The sequence below is a fragment of the Nesoenas mayeri genome, assembly GCF_963082525.1.
Source record: "Nesoenas mayeri genome assembly, chromosome: 1".
Taxonomy (NCBI): Eukaryota; Metazoa; Chordata; class Aves; order Columbiformes; family Columbidae; genus Nesoenas; species Nesoenas mayeri.
In genome coordinates, this window is record NC_137541.1 from 66,403,305 (window position 1) to 66,427,662 (window position 24,358).

A 24,358-nucleotide genomic window follows, 5' to 3' on the forward strand; every position below is an offset into this window, starting at 1 on the left:
TGCTTAAAAGAACAGCAACAGTGACTCTCCTGCAGTTGGGAGAGAAAAGAGTGTTCCAGCATTTCCAAGCCAAGTAGAGGATTAAGGTTTTTAATGCACTAGTTGGAAAAGAATATTGGGATAACTGAATTAGAAACGTGAAAATGGATTTACTACTGTTCTTCTTTAGATTAAGTTGAAGATTAAGTTTCTAGTCAGGCAAGAATCTATTTGTCTTGGAAAGCATACTAGGAGGATGGGAGAAGCTTTAGACATGCTAACAGATTTTGTCTTTTTAAACCCAATATTAAATCTCACCAGCTATAATAATACCTCGCCTTTTGGGTTTTTTTTTTAAATCAAAGTAACACTCATCACACAACTGGAACCATCCACCTCAAGTTGTATTTGATGAGACAGGTGTCCTCATGGTTTTGAGCAAATGACTGCTTGTATCAGTCTGTGAAAACCTAAGGCCACGTAACTTAGTCCTGAGATTGTGCTGTCCTTTACTTAATACATACTGTGATTACCAGGTTCACAGAGGAGACACGGACCAGCTCAGAAAGCATCAGTCCTTAATGAGGTAGGCAGTTACAGCTGAACCCTTCACTCCTGAGAACAGCCTGAAAGTTTCTGCTAGATGTGCAAAAATGTGCCTGGAAATCAAAGATGTAAGAAAGAAATTGTTCAGTTAGATTAGCTCCAGGGAAATACCTTCAATAATCCGGGTATCATCTATCTTCAGGTGTTGTGGTTTGGTTTTTATATTTTCTGGGTGACTGAAATAGCATTCTGTGTCAAACTAACCCAGATTTACTGCAAGGAAAATGACCTGGCAAGCCATTAAGGTTTTTCTGTTTCTCAGCCGCTGTTAATTCCTTGACACTGGTTTACAGGGTTTTCAGACAAAGCCGATGAACACAGGCACAATGCTACTTCAAACAGGGGTTTAATGAGACTGCCACGAACTGTGAATAGAAAGGCAGTCCTGTGAAGTAAAGGGAATGAACAGAGTCTCCTGTGAGTCAGCTCTGGGACACACAGACTGCACCTACAAATTGGGGATTTCCAATTAGCAACACAGGGAACAGAAGAGGCCGATGGACAACGAAGTGACTGCAATTGCAGGGCTTAAATGCCACTCCCATTAATGAGAGAAAAACAAAAAAAAAAAAAACCAAAACACAACACTCCCTCTGCACATGAATGAATAAGTGATCAGCATCTTTCAAAAGATGGGGAAGGAGAAGAAAAAAAACAACCACATTTATTAGCTTTTCCTCCTGATGATGTTTTTTTGCAGTGTGGTTCTTCATCCCAGGCACAGTTTCCACTTACGAATTCACAAAAATGGATTTTTATGCACTAAATGAAAGTCTAATGGATCTTTAAAAGACTAAAAAGTCTCCCCCCACACAAAAAAAAAAGTAGCTAAAACATGTTAAGTCATCAGCTAAGAAAAATATAATCAGACTCAGTCTTGGCCTTTTCTGACATTAAATGTACATGAAGCCAAAGTACATAAGTTTATTTGCTGCTTACTGAAATAAACAGGGCCTCTTGATACTGTCACATGTTAACAGTCCAGGGGATGTTGTTTACTTTGCACTTCCTCCTCAGAAGGATTTAAAAAGAGGGAGAGGGTTGTTTTTCTGTATCACAGGACAAAATGCACTATCCAGAAGGGCAGCTAAAATGATCACAGAATCACAGAATCGACTGGGCTGGAAAAGACCTCAGAGATCATCGAGTCCAACCCTTGGTCCAACTCTAGTCCGTTTATTAGATCATGGCACTAAGTGCCATGTCCAATCTGAGTTTAAAAACCTCCAGGGACGGCGAGTCCACCACCTCCCTGGGCAGCCATTCCAATGCCTGACCACTCTCTTTGTAAAGGATTTCTTTATAATATCCAGCCTAAATTTCCCCTGGCAGAGTTTAAGCCCATGCCCCCTTGTCCTATTGCTGACTGCCTGGGAGAAGAGACCAATCCCCACCTGGCTAAAACTTCCCTTCAGGTAGTTATAGAGAGTGATGAGGTCACCTCTGAGCCTCCTCTTCTCCAGACTAAGCAACTCCAGCTCCCTCAGCCTCTCCCCATAGGTCTTGTGCTCAAGTCCCTTCACCAGTCTTGTTGCTCTTCTCTGGACCAGCTCCAGCACTTCAATATCTTTCCTGAACTGAGGGGCCCAGAACTGAACACAATACTCCAGGTGTGGCCTCACCAATGCAGAGTACAGGGGAAGGATCATTTCCCATGTCCTGCTGACCACGCTATTTTTGATACAGGACAGGATACCATTGGCCTTCTTGGCCACCTGGGCACACTGATGGCTCATGTTGAGCTTCCTGTCAATTAGTACCCCCAGGTCCCTTTCCGCCTCACTGCTCTCCAGCCACTCTGCGCCCAGCCTGTAGCGCTGCAGGGGGTTGTTGTGGCCAAAGTGCAGCATCCGGCACTTGGCCTTGTTGAACTTCATCCCATTGGAATCAGCCCATTTTTCCAGTCTATCCAGATCCCTCTGCAGAGCCCTCCTGCCTTCCAGCAGGTCGACACTCCCTCCCAACTCAGCCTCGTTTATTCAAAAAAGTGCATGCAAAAATGCCTGCTTTTCCATGTACAAATTAAGACAAGAGTGCAAGTAACTGTGGTTCTGCACCACCCTGACCACCAGAGCAGAGCAGGCTCCTGGCTTTTGCCTGGCTCTCCACGCTCCCTCCTCCTCAAGCCCAGGGAGAACTCCTGTGTTATGTACAGGGTGGAGGAGAGCTGAACCCCCAAAGCTGGAGAAGAGAGATCAAAAAGAAGCCAGGCTTTGCTGAGAGCTGGAAAACCCCAGAGGGGCCTTGCCTCCTGGCTGGGCAAAGCTCCCACAGCAGAAGATTGAATCTGAAAGATGGGAGGAGTGGGGACCACGTGGAGGATGCGATGTGCAGTACAAGGACATACGTGGGGGCCCTTGAATTGGCTGGGCAAGGACTTTGGGGCTAGGAGTATAGGAGGGACCCTGGGAGAGGTAATTAATCACAATAGCTTTTGAGGAAAGCAACAAGATTCAAAAGGCAAGGATTGGAAGCAATTAAATGACTAAGGAGAAGCAAGCAAGCAAAGAGATGAGGGCAGGCTGGAGTAGACAAGGCAGGACAACAAACTGGGGAGAGAGGAAGGAAGGGGCTGCCAGAAAAAACTGACAACCCAGGGTTTATTCCTCTCTGAGTCACGAAGGGAACATCATGTCATTGTCCCTCCTCAGCCAGCAAATACCTAAGGGGAAAAGTTCCCCATCTCTTCATGCTGACTCCTATAGAGCACAATCTACTGCTGCCACCAGCCAGTCTGCTTCCTCATGCAGTCGATGCCAATGATGTAGATTCAAAGGTTTCAGTCCAACTGTTCACACCCATGTGCTTCCCCACTGCAAAATTTCTGGCTATTCACTTTACTTGTTTTGAAAAGCAAGGAAATTACACATCCAGAAGCTATGCCAAAAGTACTTTAAAAGATTACAGACTGAAGCAACAAACTGTGAGGAAATACCAGCACTTGGTAGTTTGTACACAGAGAAATTATTGAGAAGTTGTTAATCTGTCTCAGAGCAGGACTTGAATAACGTGAAGTAAATAGGGCATTGGGCCATGCTCTGGACAAGGAAGAAACAAAATATTGAATAGTTGCTCATTAAGTGAGCACCATCCATTCTGAGCAATAAATAGGGCAGGGATCATGCGGATAAAAATGGTATGTGATAGTGTAATTAAAGACTGTCATGATATAAACACGCAACAGGGTCAAAATTAAATCAGGCCTTTCTTGCTTGGTGAGTGCATAATTTTGCAGCCTAATGATGTCTAAACATGCGGTTTTGTGTGTGCATGCAACATTAGTCATCACCATACCAAAGTGGTGCTGGTTTTAAATAAACTTTAGTTATCAAGCAATGACTTCAGTTACTTGTACTGAAACAGCACTTGCAGATTTCAAAGATTAAGACACATAATGCCACAAGCACGCAGAAGAAAGATAGTGCTTGGCTTTTTTTGGGAGGAGTCCTAAAACAACAACCGCTTCGCACAAGTGGAGGTGGAAGAGAACCACGCGTTACTGTGCCTCATCTTCCAGCACACGCCATGGGAACAGAGAAATGTAATTATTTTCCCAAGATTGCACAAGGTTTCTCTTGAAGATAGTCAGAGGACAGAGCACATAAATCCTTGGCTGAATCAAAGGCTTTAAACATAGTGGCACCCACCGCATGTCTTTCTAGGCTCTAGCAGAATCTTCTGGTGGCTTCAGGTACTGTCTGAGCCTGACAATAAATATCATCATTGACTGCAGGCAAAGAAGGAGATTCATGTATTGTTGCTAGCAAACATTTCCTAAAAAGACATGACACAGACACAGCAGTAGCTACAGTTATTGCTCGGACTCACAATGGAAAGATGGTCTAAAGAACTGAGTTCAGAGAAGAGTAAACCACAGGCCAAATCCACCTCTGCAATACACCTCCCTAAAGGGGGCCAAACTTCATTCATTACTTAAGCTTACTAAATAGCAAGAATGGCAGAGGCTTAGCAAACCTGCTACAATTAGAAAAAGCTCACAACACCATAGAAGCAGCATCCCACAGTGACCAGGATAACAATGACACAACTAATCTGGCATCTTTCAGCACACACTATGCCTTCCTGGACCTTGGGACTCAGGGCTCTACTTGTCTTTTGGGATGAAACTGTGTTGTCTTATTCTCAGTTCAGTGTTAAACATCCACTCCTCTCTTTGCTAAAATCACAGCCTATAGCCAGCAACAATTCAGCCCTTCTTTTTTTTCCTTTCACACAGAGGCAATCCAACACCAGCCTTTGCTCAGAGCACCACAGACTAGAATCTTGCTCCTGTATTTTCAAAACCTCACAACTCTCAAGAGATCACCAGTGAGAGAGGAAGGAAAATCCCAGGCTGGCTCCCTTGCTTAATGCTCCAGGTTACTCATTTTGCTTCCCTGAAGAAGAAAATCATTTTGACTGCTAGACTCCCAGACCTTTTTCACCACACACTGAATCCCAAACCAGGCCACTGTCCTGGAATTTCTGCACTAACAATTACTGTAGTGTTTGCAAAGCTCTATATCCTTTCCTCGCTATTTTGCTGTTGCACAGTAAGGACCCCTTAGGCCAGCAACAAGTATCAAGGTGTTTCTTCTGTTGTACATTTGACCCTGACCAAAATAGTTATAATAATAGTTACTTTAGTGTGCTCTCAGAAGCATGTAGTGCTTTTCACTGCTGTGCTTTGTGTGTGTACACAACCGCCACTGACCTTCAGGGTATATGAGTGTAACTAAGAACAACTTATTAAAGAAAGTTGTACCAAATCGAACAGAAAGCGTCTTCTTCACACTTCAGTAACTCAGGCAGTTTCCTATTCCGAGCCACATCCTCCTACAAAACTCCATCTAACAAATTCAAGAAAAGGTATAAAGGTTGCACATGTGAAATCCCATCTCTGGGAAACCGGTCACACTATTCTGCCTATATTTGTTATTAATTTAGGAAGCAGCATTACACTGTGTGGCAAGGGGAAGCATTAGAAATGCAGCTGAGACTTCTGCTTTTTGAACAGGAATTTCATGTTGAAGCAGAAACATGCTATACTGTCAAATTAGTTTTTTAGGAAAAAAAAAATCATTGCTACACAAGAACTGGAAATAGAAGCACCCAGTGAGAAAAAGTCAAATCAACACCAAGCAATTACTACGTAGTCGCATGTTATGCCTATCAAAGCTTTTCCTCCCCTCTCTCTCCGTTCTTCATGCTGCAGAATGGCATCTGTTTTAGCTCAAACACTGGCCTGGCATGCTGTGCAGAGACACAGGGAAGATACATTATGACCTCAACATACTTTTCCTTATAGTATATCGACCTTTGGGCCAGCACAGCCATCCCTGGAATGCACCACATTCTGCAGAGCCTTTCCATTTTCCTTCCCCTGCTGCTGCAAAAGGAAACAACATTGCTCCAGGTTTAGTCATCAGATCACATTTAGCCCTTCTATAGCCTTCAGGATTTCATTGAATTTTGGATCAATGTGGTTTTGTGCCTGGATCCCAGTGTTAACAAGCAGTGAGCTCCCTCTGTCTCTTTTGCACATACACAAGACATTTAAAGTGACACCACTGGGCACAGCTCCAAGCACACCTGCAAGTTCTTCACTCATTATGTCACTTGGGAAAAAAAAGAAAAGAAAAAGCAAACAAACAACACACACACACTAAAAACCCAGAGGGAAAGAGGGAAAGGAAAGAGGGAAAGGAAAAGGAAAGAGGGAAAGGAAAAGGAAAGAGGGAAAGGAAAAGGAAAGAGGGAAAGGAAAAGGAAAGAGGGAAAGGAAAAGGAAAGAGGGAAAGGAAAAGAAATAATGCAACAGTTTATTTACATGGAAGATGGCAGCATTAAACAAGCCTGTCCTAAAGCTCAAGGTCATGGACCAAACTCATAAGAGGTCGTAGTTACCTCATTTCAGTAGTTTATGCCAGTATCTCCCAAAATTGCAATAATCCACAGTGATAAAACCCACGATTTCATCCAGGCTAACTCCTGAAGGCACCTGGGGCTGCAACCCACACAACACCAGATAGCTGAAGAGCAAGTGACAATAAAAACAAACACCCCTCTGCACCAAGAACTTGCATAACCAGCTCCAGTTACTGCTAATTAGACTGATTCCCTTTACTCCTCCATTACATTTTCCTGCATTTTTCAGTTAGCTCTAGTAGCAAGACACATAATAAATTATTATTAAACAGAAACTTAATTGACCACATTACAAGTACTTAAAAGTACAGATTAAGCAGTGCACAACTACTTTACTCTAATGAAGACCTTACAACTAGCAACCTGGTGCACTAGATAAGGCACCTGAAGCTACTTCACTATGCCAAATCTGCCCTCCAACTCTGGAATTTTTGAAATATTGAAAACATTTTCCCCTCCATTTTGCCACAGAAGAGATCTACACAAGTCAGAGAAACATCAGTTACAGAGGAGGAATTGTGTAATTGATTTTGTATATTTGACAGCTACTTCATTTTTTTTTCTTGTATTTTTTTTCAGCTTCAGCAAGGATTTTTTTTTTTAATATGGACTGGATTTCAATAGACCAATTGCCTTGAGTGCTTCCCACTTCATATCATATAATATGCCTATAGCACTGGAGAAAGACAACCTGTCCTGTGAGGAGTAGGCAATTGGGAGTACAGGTAAGACTGCAGCCATATGATCAGGCAGTGGCCACAAACCTCCAGGTGATGTGAACATCATTTTGAGAGTCAGTGACCTGCAACACATTGAATTTTGCTGTTCCGTACAATCACAAGCATGCTCCATGTGGCTGAGAACTGAGAAGATCTCTTAAAATTGCAAATAATGTAGCAGCACTTTTTTTTTTTTAATACTGACTAGCAAACACTGACATTAGACAAGTAGACAGTGGTCAAATTGCCCAAGCTCTATGAGACTGTCATTTCATGGAACACAAAATTACTCAGCCTTATCCTGCCTTCAGAGGAAAAAGGAATTCAGAGCAAGGGAAAAACTAGCAGAGAAGGTTGCCACTGGCATTTTAGAGAAGTTTCATTCAAAGCAGCATCCCAGGCTGTCTCCCCAAGGCTTTCGGGCACAACTCTGACACATGTGTGCAGCAGCAGGCTTCGCGCTCAGTCCCTGGAACCAAGCCAGCTCTACTTGGGCATCCAACACCGAGACATCACACAACAGGTTGTCACAAGTGCGTCGCACGCAGCCAGTCGCTGGAAAAGAGGAGCTGAGCAGCTTACACCACGAGAGCCCCTTTTGAAAGAGAAAGCAGCTCTGTACATGCAAAGCTTGATTTGCCACGTGCAGAAATGCTTCACAACACCCTGAGAGGCAGCTGCTGCAAAGCAGCGCCAGCTGGCAGCAGCGCGGACGAGCTCCCTCTGAAGCCGTCCCACGTGCGTGGTCTCTCCAACACAACTTCTGCAGCCTCCCCTGCAGAGGCTGGAAAACCAGAGGCTTTCACCTCGGTGTAAGGAAAGGACGTTCCCAAAAGCGGTGGCAGAGAGAGGGTGTCTGCAATAAGTATAAAGCAAAGGAGTTGGGGGAAAGGAGCAGTAGGTGGGAAGAAAGAAGCAGGGGTAAAGGAATCAAAGAATTTCAGAATCACAGAATGTTAGGGATTGGAAGGGACCTCGAAAGATCATCTAGTCCAATCCCCCTGCCAGAGCAGGAACACCTAGATGAGGTTACACAGGAATGTGTCCAGGCGGGTTTTGAATGTCTCCAGAGAAGGAGACTCCACAACCTCCCTGGGCAGCCTGTTCCAGTGCTCTGTCACCCTCACTGTGAAGAAGTTTCTTCTCATATTTAAGTGGAACCTCTTGTGTTCCAGCTTGAACCCATTACCCCTTGTCCTAATACAGGAGACATTTTTTATATTGATAGCCTCTGTCACAGCATCCATCAGGGAAAACAGAAACAAGACCAAGTATCAAAGAGAACAAAAGCAGTGAAAGAAAAGTGGAGAGAGCAAGGGGTGCCACAGAGGAACCCTGAGGCTAGTTTAAGGGACTACAGTGTCCAAAACAACTTTTATTAAACCGGTGAGAAACAGGGTTTTAGCACTCCAAAAGTGACTTAAATAAAGGTTCAGATATCAGTTGAGGAAAATTATTAAGGGGCAGCAACTAATACAACAGGCGGTCCACAGTCTGCATGCACATGGCTTCACTCAAAACAATGCTGGAGCCGTCTCTGAGTCCGGGAGGAGTACACACTTCCCTGAACACGGTGTGGGATTATTTTTAAGGATACATGTACTCATAGTGAGTACGGAAAGTTAGTACACTCGCGATTCCGCGACGGTAAATTTATAATACACTCGCAATCCTGTGGGGGTTAATACACGTGCAAATGTGCACGGAATATTACACGTGCTTATGTGGAAGCACGGGAGGAAAATACACTCGCGATTGTGCGAGGAAATAATTTATACACGTGCTCGTATTGAGCACGGAAAGTTACACGTGCAAATGTGCACAGAAAGTATAAATACACTTGCAATTCTGCAAGAAGTTTTACTCACACCCGTGTCGGCGAGGCAAGCGCAGTCTCCATCCCGGGGAGGGGGGCTCCTGGCAGCAGCATCTTGCTCGTGCTCCGAGAGACACGCGACAATGGGCGGAGTCTCGACAAGAATCCCGTTTTCTATAGGCTGATCAGATCTGACTGTAGGCATTCTAGAAGCTTCTCTGCATCCCCACACTGGCTGTGGGTGCCCCTGAAGCCTCCAAACATCCCCCACACTGGCCGCAGGAGCCCAGCGGCTCCCTGGTGCCTTGGCACTCCCTTCTCCTAATGGCCCTGGCCAGGGTGCTCTGGGGCCAAACAAAAGCAGCTGTTAGCCTCAAGTAGCAGAGAGAGGGAGATGTGCCCACTCCTTCCATACTGAAGGAGGGAGGGGGAGAGAGGGGGGTTTGCATCCTGCCACAGCACCAGCATCTGTGCTCGGGTTACTCCTCCCCACCAGGTCCCTAAACCTCAGAGGCAAGATGTTAAACAAGGATTTTGGACAGCTTGTTCTGGCCTGTCATGTCAGAAGGAACTGGGGTCACCCACTCTTCCTAATTGTTCTGCCATTTGAGGATACAGGAGAAGAAATAAATTCAAATAAACAACTTTAGAAGTTGTTCCCAACAGCCAGAAGAGTCTCCGTGCTGGAGTAGCAAGTGCTTACCCCTTCTGAAAAGTCTTCACTTCCTTACCATTTTTGTGTCACAATTTCCCACACAAACAGGCAACATGACCAAACCCACTTCTCTCTTTGCTAAAAACAAAACCAAAACGCCAAACATCCCCAGATCAGATCAACCAGACAAAACACCTGCAGAGCAGAAGCTCTCAAGTAGGTTGAACCACTTAAACTACAGGTAGAGGAAACAGACTCTGTGACCTGAGAAGTTACAGAACTCATGTAAAATCTATATGCCATCAATACTGATGCAGCAAGAAGATCACTAAAAAAAAATAATAATAAAAAACACACACAACATGCAAATAGCTCCTACTGAACTAAGTAATGAGAGGTGTTATGTGGCAATAAACCACTCTTTTTCCTAGGTTTCAGGAGTGCTGCATGGGGCCCATTCAGGTGCCAGCTGTTACATGATCAGAGAACTGCAGCAGGTAATTCCTGATCTATTTAAGGAACACAACACTTTTTCTCCAAGGAATAGGCAGTGTGGGGGAAATCATTATTACAGGTCTCCAAATTAAAACATACTGTGACCGTTTCGTAGTTGAAACAAAAGTCGACAACAAAGGGCAAGCTGGGCAAGGGCTACTGGGGAAATTGTACAAAGGCCAAGGTTAAAAAGAAAAAAAAACCCACACTCTGGCACGGATCCATGGCTGCTGAGTCACGTTTACTAACTCAGTGTTGTCCCACAGGAATAAGGGCACCAAGTGCGGGTCCAGTGCCAGAGCATGGCCCTGAGTCACAGCGAGGGCCCTTCTTCCCCAGCAAGGTGAACAATTAACATGCCAAGAACTGCTGGACATGACCAGTGAAAATTCTTCTGTTACTGCCTGAGCCCATCTCTTACCTTTATATGTACATCCTCAAGCATAAAGCAAAAGTGAGCATCACCTCTGCTTTGGTGTATTTACATAAATATGCACATACTCACATATCCATGTGTACATACACTCATGTGCAGAAATTATACCCACAGACATGTACATCCATATAGCAGTATCACATAATACCCTGCTCACACTGCATTCACTTCACTACAGGCATTATTGTACACATGCACATATTCTCCCTCTTCCCAGTCAAACTAGCATTACAGTTCTGGCTTTCTCAGCAGAGAAGCTGGGAAAGAGAGCATTGCCTAGCAATATCAGATTAGAATAGAAAGTCTCAAGACATGGATAGTCCTCAGATAGCCTCCTCTTCCCAAGCAGAAGAAATGCACTTTTTGATTTCTTCTTCCTCTTTCTTCCCTTGACCTTCCTCCCACCTTCTCCTCTCTTCCCTCTCCAGTAGCGTTAATAAAAATTACAGCACATTTCAGGAAAAAAAACCGACTAAAACAAAGTGACTTCACATTTTAAGGTAGGCTCAGCTGCAAACTAAACCACAACGAGAGCAGCAAGTAGCCAGCAGTACCTTCGAATGGCCCACATGGCTTTGCTGGGCACAGAAGGGCCACCGCTCTGCTGTTCCTCAGGTGATGCTGGGTGGCAGGAGCTCCAGGTGCCCCGGTGAGTGAACCGATGCTTCCCATTCTCCCGGCCTGACGAAGGGACCTGCAGCGAGGGAGAAGCTGCAGGATGCCGGGCAGGCCTCTGGTGGATCCCTCCATTTCTCCTGATTATGCATAGAGAAAAAAGAGGGGAAATGGGAAAAGGATTTAAGGATTTTTATTTTCCACGCTTACCTATTGAAAGGTTGAACACTACGAAAACAACACAACATGGTATCTAACTACAACAGATGACATTTTATTTAATCCAAAATACAATCTTCATGTGTTGGGAGGACAGGATTTATTAATTCCTAACTAGATCTAGAGGAAGAGACCCTGCAGCAACAGAAGATGAGCGCTCCTGTATCAAGCTGTTCCCTGGACCTCTGGTAAGATGGGAAGCACTGTGAGGAAGAATATGGTGCCATTCCTATTTTTTTGCTGCAGAAAATAATTGATGTTCTGCCTCATTGAAACAGAAATCAAATCTGTACAGGCTGGAAGAAGGAGCAGGAGGAGATGAGTTGCAGCAACATGTAGAAGGCTGCTGGTTTTCTGCCTCCCCCTAAAAAAGTCAGATACAGTCATAAAATCCTGAGCATCACAGAGACAAAAAAGTGCACAATACCTGCAACCAGAGCAAATCTGAAAATGCAGCACATCTGGACCACAGAGCTTCATTCCTGCAAGCTAAATAACTGCTACATCTGGGCAACTGGATGCCACTGAAGCAAAGAAATAACCTGATAAGGCCCTTGGAATGTGAGATTGAGGGGAGGGAGAAGGAGCAGGGCACAGACTTTCCCCCAATTAATTAACATTTGTGTTACCTTTAGCCAGGCAGCTCCTGGAACACACCTGGCAGACAGTAAGTGCAAGTGTTAACAGGCAGGCAGGCTACCAGTCCACAGAAAACTCCTTGCTGGCTACTTGCCCACCAGATACACCGTTATGATATTTATCAGGTCAAAATAGGAGGAACCCTTTGCCAATCCATCATACCTGCCTCCTGATTGCAATTGCTGTTAGAAGGGCCAGAGTGGGCCTGAAATGTGGTCCATTAGGACCTAGAGGAAGGGCTGAAACAGGAGGGAAGCCACAATGCTCCTTAAAAAGCGGAGTCCCGCTTCTCCCTGCATTTGCGGCTCTCACATTGTGCCAGCTCTGGCACTCCCTGAATCCTTTTGGGAGCTGATTTAATTTACTACTGCAGAAACACAAATTCAGTGCCCTTTTTTTATAACATACATAGACTAGCCCAGGCAGGGGTGTGACAGGCTCTGGCACCTGTGGGACAGCACCAGTGGGAACACGAGAAGCGCTGGCAGGAGCGAGACCTCCCATTCTCAGTAGCAGTCAGCTCTTACCTTCACTCCCTTGTCAACAGATCTGCACCAGGTATGGTTTGAGAGAGAAATGGATAAAAGACAGCTTCTATCAAACAAAGACCTCTAACTCTTAATGGGGATACAGAATAGCACAGTTATTTGTGACACGAAGTGGGTGAGGGATACAAACTTCAAAGTATTTGATTTTTCTCTGGTGACTGCTGAGAGCTGCTAATTATTCAAATCATTCCAGAAATGGCTGGGTATTTTCCCTCTTTTTTCATCCTGTAAGGACAGAAAGGATCAAACCTGATTTTACTACTAAACCTCATATATTTCTACAACCCATGCCATTATGACTGAATAATCAAGCAGATGCTGCAAATGGAAGGAGCTAGGCCAGAGAAATGTTAAGATGTTGATGCTTCAGTGAGAAACCCCACAGAGAAAAATAAATACTAGTCTTTCCAGAGTGAACTGAGGATTGTAGAGAACAGTTCTTCACATCTGGTCTATTTACCCAGCAAAAGTTATCAGAGAGCAGCAGAGTAAAAACAACAACAAAAAATATAGAATGAAGTTTTGGTGACTTCTAAATTTGCCAAATAAGTGCCATCTGATTCAGCAGGGCAAGTCCATCTCCCACAGTGCTGTATGTAATAGTATATATTTTGCACACACAGGTGGCAACACTTGAAAAGCGCAGCAAGACTAGCAAGTTACTTACAGTTTGAGTCCATTGCAGGAGAGGGAAAAGAAGTCATAAACCAAGCACACACCAAACACAGTGACTCCAGTTTCTTTCACCAGCATTGCACACGTCCCAAGGAATAAACTAAGCAGCAAAAAGAATGGGGAGGCAGTGGGAGGGAAATGTTCCCCAACATAAAGCTGATCCACACTCCTGAAAAACAGATTTGACATAAATACTTTAACTTTTCTGTTCTTTTCGTATTTACTACATTCACACAAATATTGAGGCACTTTTCCTTAATTTCTTAAGATCCTGGTAATAAGTAACACAAAAAAATCTACAGTGTTCACTGATAAATAAAGAGAGGCTTAGACACAGGAAGAGAAGATACAAATATTGAGAGGTGCACCATGAATTTGAGCAGAGGAAGGAAAAAGACAAATGGATTTAAAACAGTCAGAGGAAGGCAAAGTACAATGACAGAAAGGGCAGAAAAACACCTGCTTTCCATCATTTAGAACATGCTTATTTTTCCTTATGTGACAAAATGCACCATGCAAGCAAAAATTCCTTCATTCCACCCACACTCCCCCGGGTTAAAGATGTGTCCTAATCATTAATAGACTGGGCAGGGACAAGAGGGAGTGAGGCAAGGAAGAACCAAAATCAAACAAGCTGATCTCTGCAAAGTCACTACCCATTTTACACCTTTGAAACCTTGTGACTAAAACAGCATTGCAGATTTATAACTAACAACCCAAGGGGGACATAAGCAGTTTTTCCACGTTGCCATGATGGTGACGCAGTGCTATTTGTAAATGAAACAACAACGCAAAAGGGACAGAAACTCCATCCAAGTAAAGCTATTTCTTATCTACACTTGTTCAGTTACAGTTTTAGGACACAATTCAGCAAACAATGCCAAGTTTTCATCTGAAAAGAATGACTAATGGTCTAGATGCAATCCTTAACTCTCAGAGACTTGGTATTTGAGTCTCACAGTCACAGCACGTATTTTAAAGGCAGGCATGTGTCTTTTCTCCACTCTACATAGAGACAATTTGCCTTCCATCAAAAACATTTTTTTGGCATTTTTAGCTCTACAAGCCTTCCTCTAGAGTACGGTCAGCTGTAATGTCAATGGAATCATAGAATATTTTGGGTTGGAAGGGACCTTCAAAGGTCACCCAGTCCAACCCCCTGCCATGAGCAGGGCCATCTTCAACTAGATCAGGTTGCTCAGAGCCCCGTCCAGCCCGGCCTTGAATGTCTCCAGGGATGGGGCATCTACCACCTCTCTGGGCAACCTGGGCCAGGGTTTCACCACCCTCATTGTAAAAAGTTTCTTCCACATGTCTAGCCTGAATCTCCCTTCTTCAATTTAAAACCATTACCCCTTGTCCTATCGCAACAGGCCCTGCTAAAAAGTCTGTCCCCAGCTTTCTTACAGGCCCCTTTTTAAGTACTGAAAGGCCACAATAAGATCTCCCCAGAGCCTTCTCTTCTCCAGACTGAACAACCCCAACTCTCTCAGCCTTAAGAGGGGGCTTTAAATGTTGACTTCTGTTTTTATGTTTATTTGTTGTCACTTAATTTGGCACTGCAGCTGGAAGCAGGGCCAGGGCACAGCTGGGGAAAGTTCCAGTGCCAGCAACAACCGAAAACTGACAGGTTTCCCCTTTGCTCCCTCCTCAAGCCAGAACATATAATATTATCACAACTGATAGCAAGGATCCATACCTATTATAGGAGAGAAAAGCCAACAGAAAGAGTAGACAGGCCAGGACATCCGCTCTGCCTACTATACCTGTTACCTAAAAGGAAAAGAGACACACAGGTGTAAAAGCACAAATATAAAAGGCATGAGCATTCAGTGGCTGTTTCGGGTGATACTGTTATAAGCTTTTTATCTTTCAGCATCATCCTCTCTCAGCATACTGAATTGTTACTTAGTCAGTGTAGGATACGCTCAGTTTTGTCTGCTGGATTTCCTGCTGGGCAAAATAAATGAGTAAACCAAAAGTTAAGTCATATTTTATGTTCTTATTAAAACATTAATAAAGTTGCATAAAGAAATGCCAATTTTAGGGATCTGTTTTAATTTTGTATAGTCAGGCTCAAGAGAGAAACACGTCCAACTCCCAGAATAGAGATTTGTTAAAGAAAAAGACTAAGGACAGAGCAACTCTTTGGAGAAGACTTATTCTATAGAAAAGAGTTAATAATTAATATTTGAATAAACTTTATCACCAAAAAGTGATAAAGTGGTATGTAATTTATTCTCTTTCTGAATAATCTGAGTTTATAAGAGTTTTTTCTACATATTAATTAACCAAATCTTTTTATAAGAAAGGGACTACTGAAGAAGAATGTATAAACACTCTTTTTACAAACTATTTCAATATTCCATTTCATAAAGATCTAAAAGCTGCCCATAAAGCAAATAAAAGGCCCTTTGAAATTTTGCCTCTTTTAACATTACATAATTAAGCTATATTCAGTGCTCTGGCATTTATTTTAACCTTTTTAAGTTCTGACCCAGACAAAAATAAATTCAAAGAGCACCTCTTCTAAAACCTCCCTTATAATATAAAGCTGCATTATCAAAAGGAGCCTTGCTGATTAGTTCACACGAGACAGCACAGGGAGTAACTGTAAAGCTCATGGCTTTTTGTTATTAAGGTAATCTCTCCTCAAAAGTTCTCAGCTGCAGCAGCCGTTTCCCTCGCTCATTTACAAAGGCTCGTAAGGAGAGCCTGTGATGCCAGTGGTAGCTCAGCTAACGAGGGCATTTCTTTAAGTACGGATAGCTAGACATTGCATTTCCTTCTCAAAGACAGCAAGGCTCATTTTATCTATAGAAACCCCACGCTAACAGATTGCAGTTTTAGCATGAATATGTTTTTAAATGTTTTACCATAGCAAACAGAAAAACATCCAATGTGAGCTGTCGCCCTGTAAACTTACCGTGATGTTTATTAAACCAATAAGTTTTTTCTGAAGATGATACTCTTAGCTTTTAACTGAAATCAAGATAAATTAATCCACGGGTCACATCACTTCTATCTGAGAGATCTCATCCAGAACACACGCTAATGCTCCTTTCACTTTCTCTCCCTTAAATTGGTGACTATAGGAGATGACTCAAGGCATGCAACAATGTCCCAGCAGGAGAGCGTGGCCTCGCCGAGGCCTTTGGTTTTGGAAGACTCGACATTTTCATCAGCTGAATGACTATCCATTTATTCCCAGCATCGCTGATTAGAACTGTCAATTAGAATTTAGTGCCGGAGCAGAAAGATGGCAAGTATGAATTCACTTCTTTTTAATGACTCCTGCAACTTATTTTAAATATAGCATATTCTCACCTTTGCTCCTCCACAGAAAAAATCACAAGTACCGTATTCTGAATGACTCAGAGGCTTCTTTAAAAAAAAATAAAAAATAAAGTATGCATTTATTTTTAGCTTCTGTGTCACCATTTTTTGTGTGTGTGTCACATACTTACAGCCTCGGTGTGAATGGGATGCACAGCAAAGAACAGCGCCGTGACAAAAGCAAGTCGACAGTCCTTGAACACAGCTTTGTCACAAGTGTACATCAGCACAAGAGTCACTAGACAGTGTAAAATTACATTCACTGCGTGGAAATAGAAGGGGTTCATACCAGCCAGCAATATGTTTAACCTGTAAGGAAACAAAATGGAACCATTACTAGACTGGAGAGGTCTTGTAATAGCAAGACATCTTTCAAACACTCTAAATTATGCTTTTTGCCTGATTTGCAGTCTTCTAATGTAAGTGCTATTAAACTAATTAGTGAAAATTGCTCTGAACTTCTGGTTTATCAGATTAAAGAGAAAACACTTCCATAATTTATAAAATATGCAGTTGAATTTGGCAACCTTCTTGACACCAAGATGAGAGAGGTTTGTGCCCTTCCAGTGAAGCTGACTGCAGTAAGACGAGGTCTGTACTTTCTTAGCAGCAAATAACTCCAGCCAACACCAGAAGCACAGCACTCAGCCTGTTTCCCTGTTGTCACCTTCTGTGGTTGTCTCAGCCAAGCAGCATCTTTACAATATGGGTAGCTATTTTCTGCTATGGAGTAGATGCTTTCACTTGGGCACAGCCAAGACAAGGACTTGGTAAGGTGCTGGAGCACCTGCTTGTCATTACAGATGCACTTATTCCCCTTAATCTTTCAAAATACTTTCACATACTGAAGGTTAAGCATTTATTTAAATGCTTTACTGACATCAGGATTACACTAATAAGCTGGTGTATTAGTTAGCATTCTTTTTATAATGACTCATATTAAAGATATGTTAGCTAACATCACCCTAGACTCAATGAGACAATTATGGTTCATTATTTATGTCGATCATTAAAAAAAAAAAAAAAGAAAAGGCGCTGCTGTGACATTTGTTTTGTTTTACAGCATGTATTAACACATTTTTCTGGTCACTGTTTTTTACAGCCATCTTGCTTAACAGCTGCTGACAGGCTTTGACTTACATGCTGTTGAAGATAACTCGATTCTCTTTAGAATTAACTGCATCAGTGCATTTTGACAAATATATATATTTATACACACATACACATGGTGTCTTTATCTAGGGAAGACTCCATATATGAACAAGGAATTCAAAAGTACTAACATTAAAAGAAATTTTTAAAAAATACGCAAGAAACCCAGTGGGGAAAAAGACTCAATCTAAATATTTTGCATGTAGTTGTAAACATGCTAAAGGGCCAATAATCCTTCCTGTTGTTACTAGCAGACTCCAGGTCTCCCATGACATACACAATGCAACAGCAAAGCCACCAAGCTGTTGCTACTATGCAGGCACCTCGGATTTTTTGGTAAGACAGAGGAGGTGTGCTGTGTCTGTGAGGGCCAGTCAACATATGCTTTTTATAAATGCTCTCTACATTCCTTACTCAGAAGCAACAGAGTGCTATCTGTCCTGGGCTGCATTTTCCAGGCCAGTCTAACTTCACCAGACCAGGAGACTTACTTGTGCATTCCTGCTCTGCTCGCAATGGAGGTAATAGCTGAAACTCAGAGAGTTTGGGAAAAGCGACTTTTTTGCATGACTTGACCTTTCCCTTTGAAGTATAGGTTGATGCAGCTACATTTTGACAAGACATCAGTCTGAGTGACTCAAGAATATGTGAAGAGTCAGGGCTTTCTAATTTTTGTTTGTTTGTTTGTTTTCCTTCCCCATTTCTCCTGCAAGCCACTTCAGGGTAGCAGTATACATCACTTTCCCTCATTTCTCCCAGCACAGAATGACGAACCACAACAAATGTCAATAACAGACACCCAGGCAGAGTTTCAGCTGTAAATACACTGCGGCAGCAGGAACTTTCAAGCCTAAACCTTGTTTTCACGGGCACTGCAGGGAACAAGGGGCCACACAGGGCCACCCTGCCCCAGTGCAGACAAAGGTCCCATCAGAGGCACCTGCAGATGTGCGCAATGGCAGGGACCATCTGCAGGAGCCATTCTTCATACAAATGAATCATGTCTGGCTGTAAATCAGCCAGATGGAGCACCGTGCTCATAATCATCCCACCCCAAAAGCCAAAGTGTGCTCTGGCCACCTCATTTCTGGAGAAAGCAGATGTGTGCACGTGAGGACAAGTGCTCAGGCCATCACGAAACACAAACCCACGCACCAAGATGTGAGAGATTCTAATTTATTTATTTGGCCAGGTTGTGAGGAGCAATCACTAAAAACATGACATCCAACAACATTATTGAAAAAAAATTCTTGCATTAGTCTCCATGGATCACATCTGATCACTTCCCATCCTGCAAAATGAGTCTATTGGCAGGAGAAGCAGAACCTTTTAGGGGAGGGATCTTCCTGACCCCATCATGTCACCCATCCCAAAGGCAGGGTAGGCTTGTCACACCCCTTCTTGAGGCAAACATCAAGTCAAAAAAGCTAGTAAACTATGAATTACTTGATGTAAGTTATTGAAAACAGTTATGTAAAAGCATCAGCCTCACAGCTTGGCTATTCTCCTGAGTATCCTTTTTCTTAAAAAAAAAAAATCAGAACAAAACACAAGCATAACAACACCGTGGTATTCAGATAAGCCTTCCATTAAACAGCAAAATATGACTGCAAGCATGCCTTAGTGTATATTTTAAACACCATCTTTGGTGGTCCATGAACGCTCAATGTGAATGTGCGCAGGTGCTATATTCACACCAGTGTTTTTTGCTGCTAAAGCTCTTTGTCATAAGAAATTAGGCCACATGGCAATGAAGGAAACATTCTTTTGTCCTGAAACTATCCCAGCATAACAATTTTAAAATGTTAGCAGTGGTTGAGTTTATTGTACGTCAAACAGGTGAGCAGATCTGGGGCTCCAAACAGCTCTAGTCCAAATCACAAGAAATTTGCAAAGCTCCCCAGCACACTCATCTACCCATGGAGGGGGAAAAGCAGCCTATTGTGGAAAGCCAAATTTGTTCCACTGCAGAGCAACTACAGAGCAAATTCTGGGCAAGGCAGTGGGAGGGGAAGGGTAAATCAACAAAAATAACTCCTCCCTCCTTAAACTTTAATACCCTTACAGAGATACAGTCTTGTCTATTGGCAGCAGTATTACCATGGACTTGTGTAGTAATTATACACAGCATACAGCTCAGCAAACAAAGAGAGTAATACAGAGATAGGAATGTCAAAATTAAGAAAGAAGTGGTGTTTCTCCAACATGATGTCCATGAACAAGAGCTCTGAGGCAGTAACTGTACTCTGCTATGGGAAGAGAGGTTTGTCCCTATGTTTCCATATTTAAACTGCCTCATAAAAATGGAAAGTTTTTTCGCCGTTTAAGTTGCAAGCTCAAAAGACACCAATGCTACCGTCATTTCTAATTTCCACCATCGTGTGGGCTAGAAGACCCTAGTCGCTTCTGCATGAAGATCGCAACATCTGCCTGAGCTAAAGCACAACCTGTAAGACACATATTACAGGCTCAGTAGAGCACACAGATAGAAGAGCAGATACTTCAGGCTGGCCAGGCTTTTTGAAATGGCTTCTTGTCAAACCGGAAAGATGTTGGCAAATAGTATTCTAAAGATTCAGGACTGAATAAAGCAAGTGCCCAAGCTCCTAGAAATCGAGTTACTTGAAAGAAGAGACACCATCATCTCAGACAAGGAGGTCTTCCCTCAAGGTACCACCTGTGAAACACTTGGAGAAGAGTTTTGCATTGTTTCAACACTTCTGCTGGGGGAGACCTTGGAGGCAAAGTGTGTGCTAAGCCTCCTGAGAAGTGGTGAATGGCAGTTCAAATGCAAAAGCCCAGGAGACAGGAGGAGAAGAAGGAACAGTCTCTTGATACTAGGTGACATTTAGGATGAGAGGAAATGGCCTCAAGTTGCACCAGGGGAGGTTTAGATTGGATATTAGGAAAAATTTCTTCACAGAAAGGGTTGTCAGGCATTGGAACAGGCTGCCCAGGGAAGTGGTGGAGTCACCATCCCTGGAGGTGTTTAAAAGATGCATAGATGAGGTTCTAAGGGACATGGTTTAGAGGTAGACTTGGCAGTGTTACATTAACGGTTGGACTTGATCTTAAAGGTCTTTTCCAACCTAAATGATTATACAATTCTATGATTGTGAGTTACCTTCCAACAGAGGTGCTGGGCATCACCCAAGCCACCAGCAAAATAAAAATTATAGACATCCCAGCATTGATCATATGCTCCATCAGGGCAGAGAAAGCTGCACTGTAACATGTATTCAAGCGAAGAATCTTGTCCCAACATCCAAGTGTTGCAGTGTGTGTGGTTTAGAGTGTCACACCCAAGGCACATCACTGCCAAAACTGCATGCCCAAGCAGGAAGTATATCAAAATAAGAGGCATATGCCCTAACACATAAATCCCTTGATTTTGTTAAGGCTGATCAATGTCTCCTGGGAACAGCGGTGTAGTTTGCCTTCCCACCTACAGCAGCTTCTCCATTCCTCTCTAGGAAAAGGAATTACATGGCTCTGCTCTCAGAGGGAGACTCTCACAGGCACCAGTTGTTGAAGGTCCACTGACTAGAGCTTGTAAAAGAGCTCTCCAGAATAAAGCAACTCACTCTTGCTCTTAAAAGAATAAGCAACATCTACCAGCACCAGTTAACCACTTGCCCTCCCTTGCCCCAGCACCACTGACTCATTTGAAGAACGGCATTTGTAGAGCAGGGACCATGCTGCATGTTACCCTCAAGCCACAGGCACTTACTCCTCCTCTAGATAAGTCATGGGGCAGGGACATATCTCCTTGGGTGAGCAATTCCCTGTACAGAGGGGCTGGAAATCAAGTGGGATTTGGTGACTTCATCCTAGCAGGCCCAGCACCAGAGGGGTCTATGCCACAAGAGTACAGGCTCACAGATAAATCCCATACATATCCAATTACGGTATATGATCACCAGCACCCCCAGCCTCTAATATAGTGCTTTTTATCCACTTGTACACATGAAGACTCATTCAACCTTTTTTAAGACCTCTTATGATTTAATAATATTGTAAACCATAATTGGAGAGTTTCTTTTTTATAGACTTTGTTATTATCCCTGGGCAGCTCCTGTTTAGTTTAATCTGGTTTATTATTTTCAAAAGGCTAACAAAACCACAACATCTTATGAAATAGAAACGCACACGATAACGATGGTAATTTGTTATATTAGCGAGTAACACTTAATGGAAAGTCTCAGAGCATCCCACATCTCATAAACCACCCCTCAGTTTTTATAGAGGAAGGCTCACATGCAAATTTATATAAATTAATCTAACATACAAGGACAGATTAAGCTTCCTGTGATCTTCCCTTTCTTTTGGAATTGTGTGATATAAATGACAAACTTTATGCAAACTAATGCCCAATTTTAGTGCACAGCGGAATCTCCTTATAAACTCCACAGATGCATCCACTGTGTGCCAGGAAAATGAGCATTTGCACTCCAAAAATGGTGCAGCTGCATCAGTGGCAATAATGCCTGAAGCTCTATGTGGAAACAGCTCAAAGATTAACGAAAAACCTGTAGCAATAAAAAGAAGATAAGCCCCCTTTGCAGCAGTGTTCGTGCAATGGCCAGGACAAGCGGAGCAGAGTTTCCAGTGCGGTGCAGCATCACTTTGTGCTGATAATCTTTTTATAGTACAGTACAATGCCTCAGAATTAAACGGACAATAAGGTTTAAATGGTTTGTTACCTGATTTGCTATAACGGGGATGGGTGAGAAGACAGAGGCCATATCAATTCCCAGGCTATAGCAATTCCCTTAGAGCACAAGAGTGATCACTTTTACAAGAGCACTAGTTAAGTGTTGGCATTCAAAGCAGGTTATTGCTTTCCAGTACAGTTAAGAAAATAAAATAGAAATCACAATTAGACTGGGAAGCAGCAACACCTTGGAAGTGGCAAATATGCCAGGGCAGAAATTTCTAGGGAAACTCTGGAAAGCATGGTTTGATGATCATTCCTGTGTTAAGCATACTGAAAGCATCATTCACATAGCTTTAGATTTGTCTCTGTAAACAGCCTTGCAAAATTTTTTTAAAAGCTAGAAAATGGCAATTTATGAATTGACAAACCAGGCATCATTTTACCCAGATTTTGAACAAGAGAGAGGCTGTCTTCCAAATTATTCATGAGCATTGGTTTGGCAGGAGGAATGCACTGAAGGAAATTAACTTCTTGTGAAACTCTTTAGCAGCCATCAAGCAGTCCTCTTGCAAGCACTGAGAGAGTAAGAGATGAACGTGATCAAGAACCAAGCCAGGACATTCGTTCATCAAAAAGATAAAACGTTACAAGAAATCTAAAGTTATTAGGCTTAAAGAAGAGAACATTTCAAACTAGGTAAAAGAGCTTTTCCACCAAATTTAAAATACATTTGGTAATCTTTCAGCTCAAGCTGCAGATGATGGAGAAAGTGCCATTTTAATTTATACAGAAGCAAAGGGAAAAAAAAAAAGGTATAGTGAGTGAAAAGAGAACAGCACTTTTTTTCCCCCTCTCCTTTTAAATCTGAGAGAGAATAAATGAGGAAGCCCAGGAAAGCAGTCAGAAACACAGCGAGTAAATGCAGAGAAATGCCTTTAGCTAACCAGCAGCAGCCAGAGCACTTTATTTTCATGGACTGTAAAGAGTATTGACAGGGATGCTCCTGTGGGGAAGAAGGTTGGTCCAAAGCTGAGCCTTTCAGGTAGAAGAAGACTAAAGGAAATTAAGGGTGACATTGGTGCAAGAGGAATAGGATGCCAGATGAGAGAAACCCCCCAGGAATTGGTAGGTATTAAACAGAGACAAAACACCACTGAAGCAAGCAGCAAACACAGGCGTGACTGGATTCACATCAGCCAAGTCTTTCAGGAATATCCACCTGGATCTTTTAGTGAGCTCTTCCCCTCAAAACAAAAGGCTTTTAATTCAGGAGACAGACAAATTTTATTGGGTATTAAGGACTGAGAAAACATTGCGGCTAGGCAGAAGTCCAACGTGGTTTTGCATGGCAACAGGGATCCCCAGCCAGGCCTGCACCTTCCCTCCCGGGCATGGACCTTCCCTCTGACCCTCTCCAGGAGTCCTGGCCCACTTCCAGGGACCAAAAGCAACCCTGCTGGTCCCCCTAGAGAAACGCAGCCCAAACCTACAGCCAAAAACATCAGACACCTGCTGCGAAAATTACATTCAAGGTGGTGTGAGGGGGGGAGGACTTCTGTGCACCTGGAACTGGGGAAGGAAAAACAAGCTCTGAGGCACACGCACCCTGTCCCAGGCCTGAAATGGCAACAAGGCATTCTGCTCTGGGTCAGAAGAAAAGCTGATATGCCTAGAAATGTGTCTGTATGTTCCAGCTATAACCCAACCAGCCTAATAAAAGCAACTGCACCTCTGTTCACAAATTCCACGTCGCCCGGTGTGGCTACACCAGTCCGACATCAATTTCATGGCAGGTATCACAGCATCAGTGTGGAGAGTGATCGCTATAGCTAAGGTAGAAATATTAGACTAAGCTGTAGAGGAGAAATACTAACACAATCTTA

At 43.1% G+C, this 24,358-nt stretch overlaps 1 protein-coding gene across 1 annotated transcript in view; it reads right to left on the reverse strand.

Annotated features, from left to right (window-relative positions):
- TMTC1 (transmembrane O-mannosyltransferase targeting cadherins 1) overlaps positions 1–24,358 on the reverse strand; it is a gene marked incomplete at both ends in the record, with an annotated part of 146,172 nt that overhangs the window by 116,626 nt on the left and 5,188 nt on the right. The window contains 4 exons of the mRNA XM_080350116.1: positions 11,189–11,389; positions 13,323–13,499; positions 15,030–15,103; positions 16,798–16,975. Of these exons, the coding sequence (XP_080206242.1) occupies positions 11,189–11,389; positions 13,323–13,499; positions 15,030–15,103; positions 16,798–16,975 (630 nt within the window). The remainder of the gene's footprint in view (positions 1–11,188; positions 11,390–13,322; positions 13,500–15,029; positions 15,104–16,797; positions 16,976–24,358) is intronic.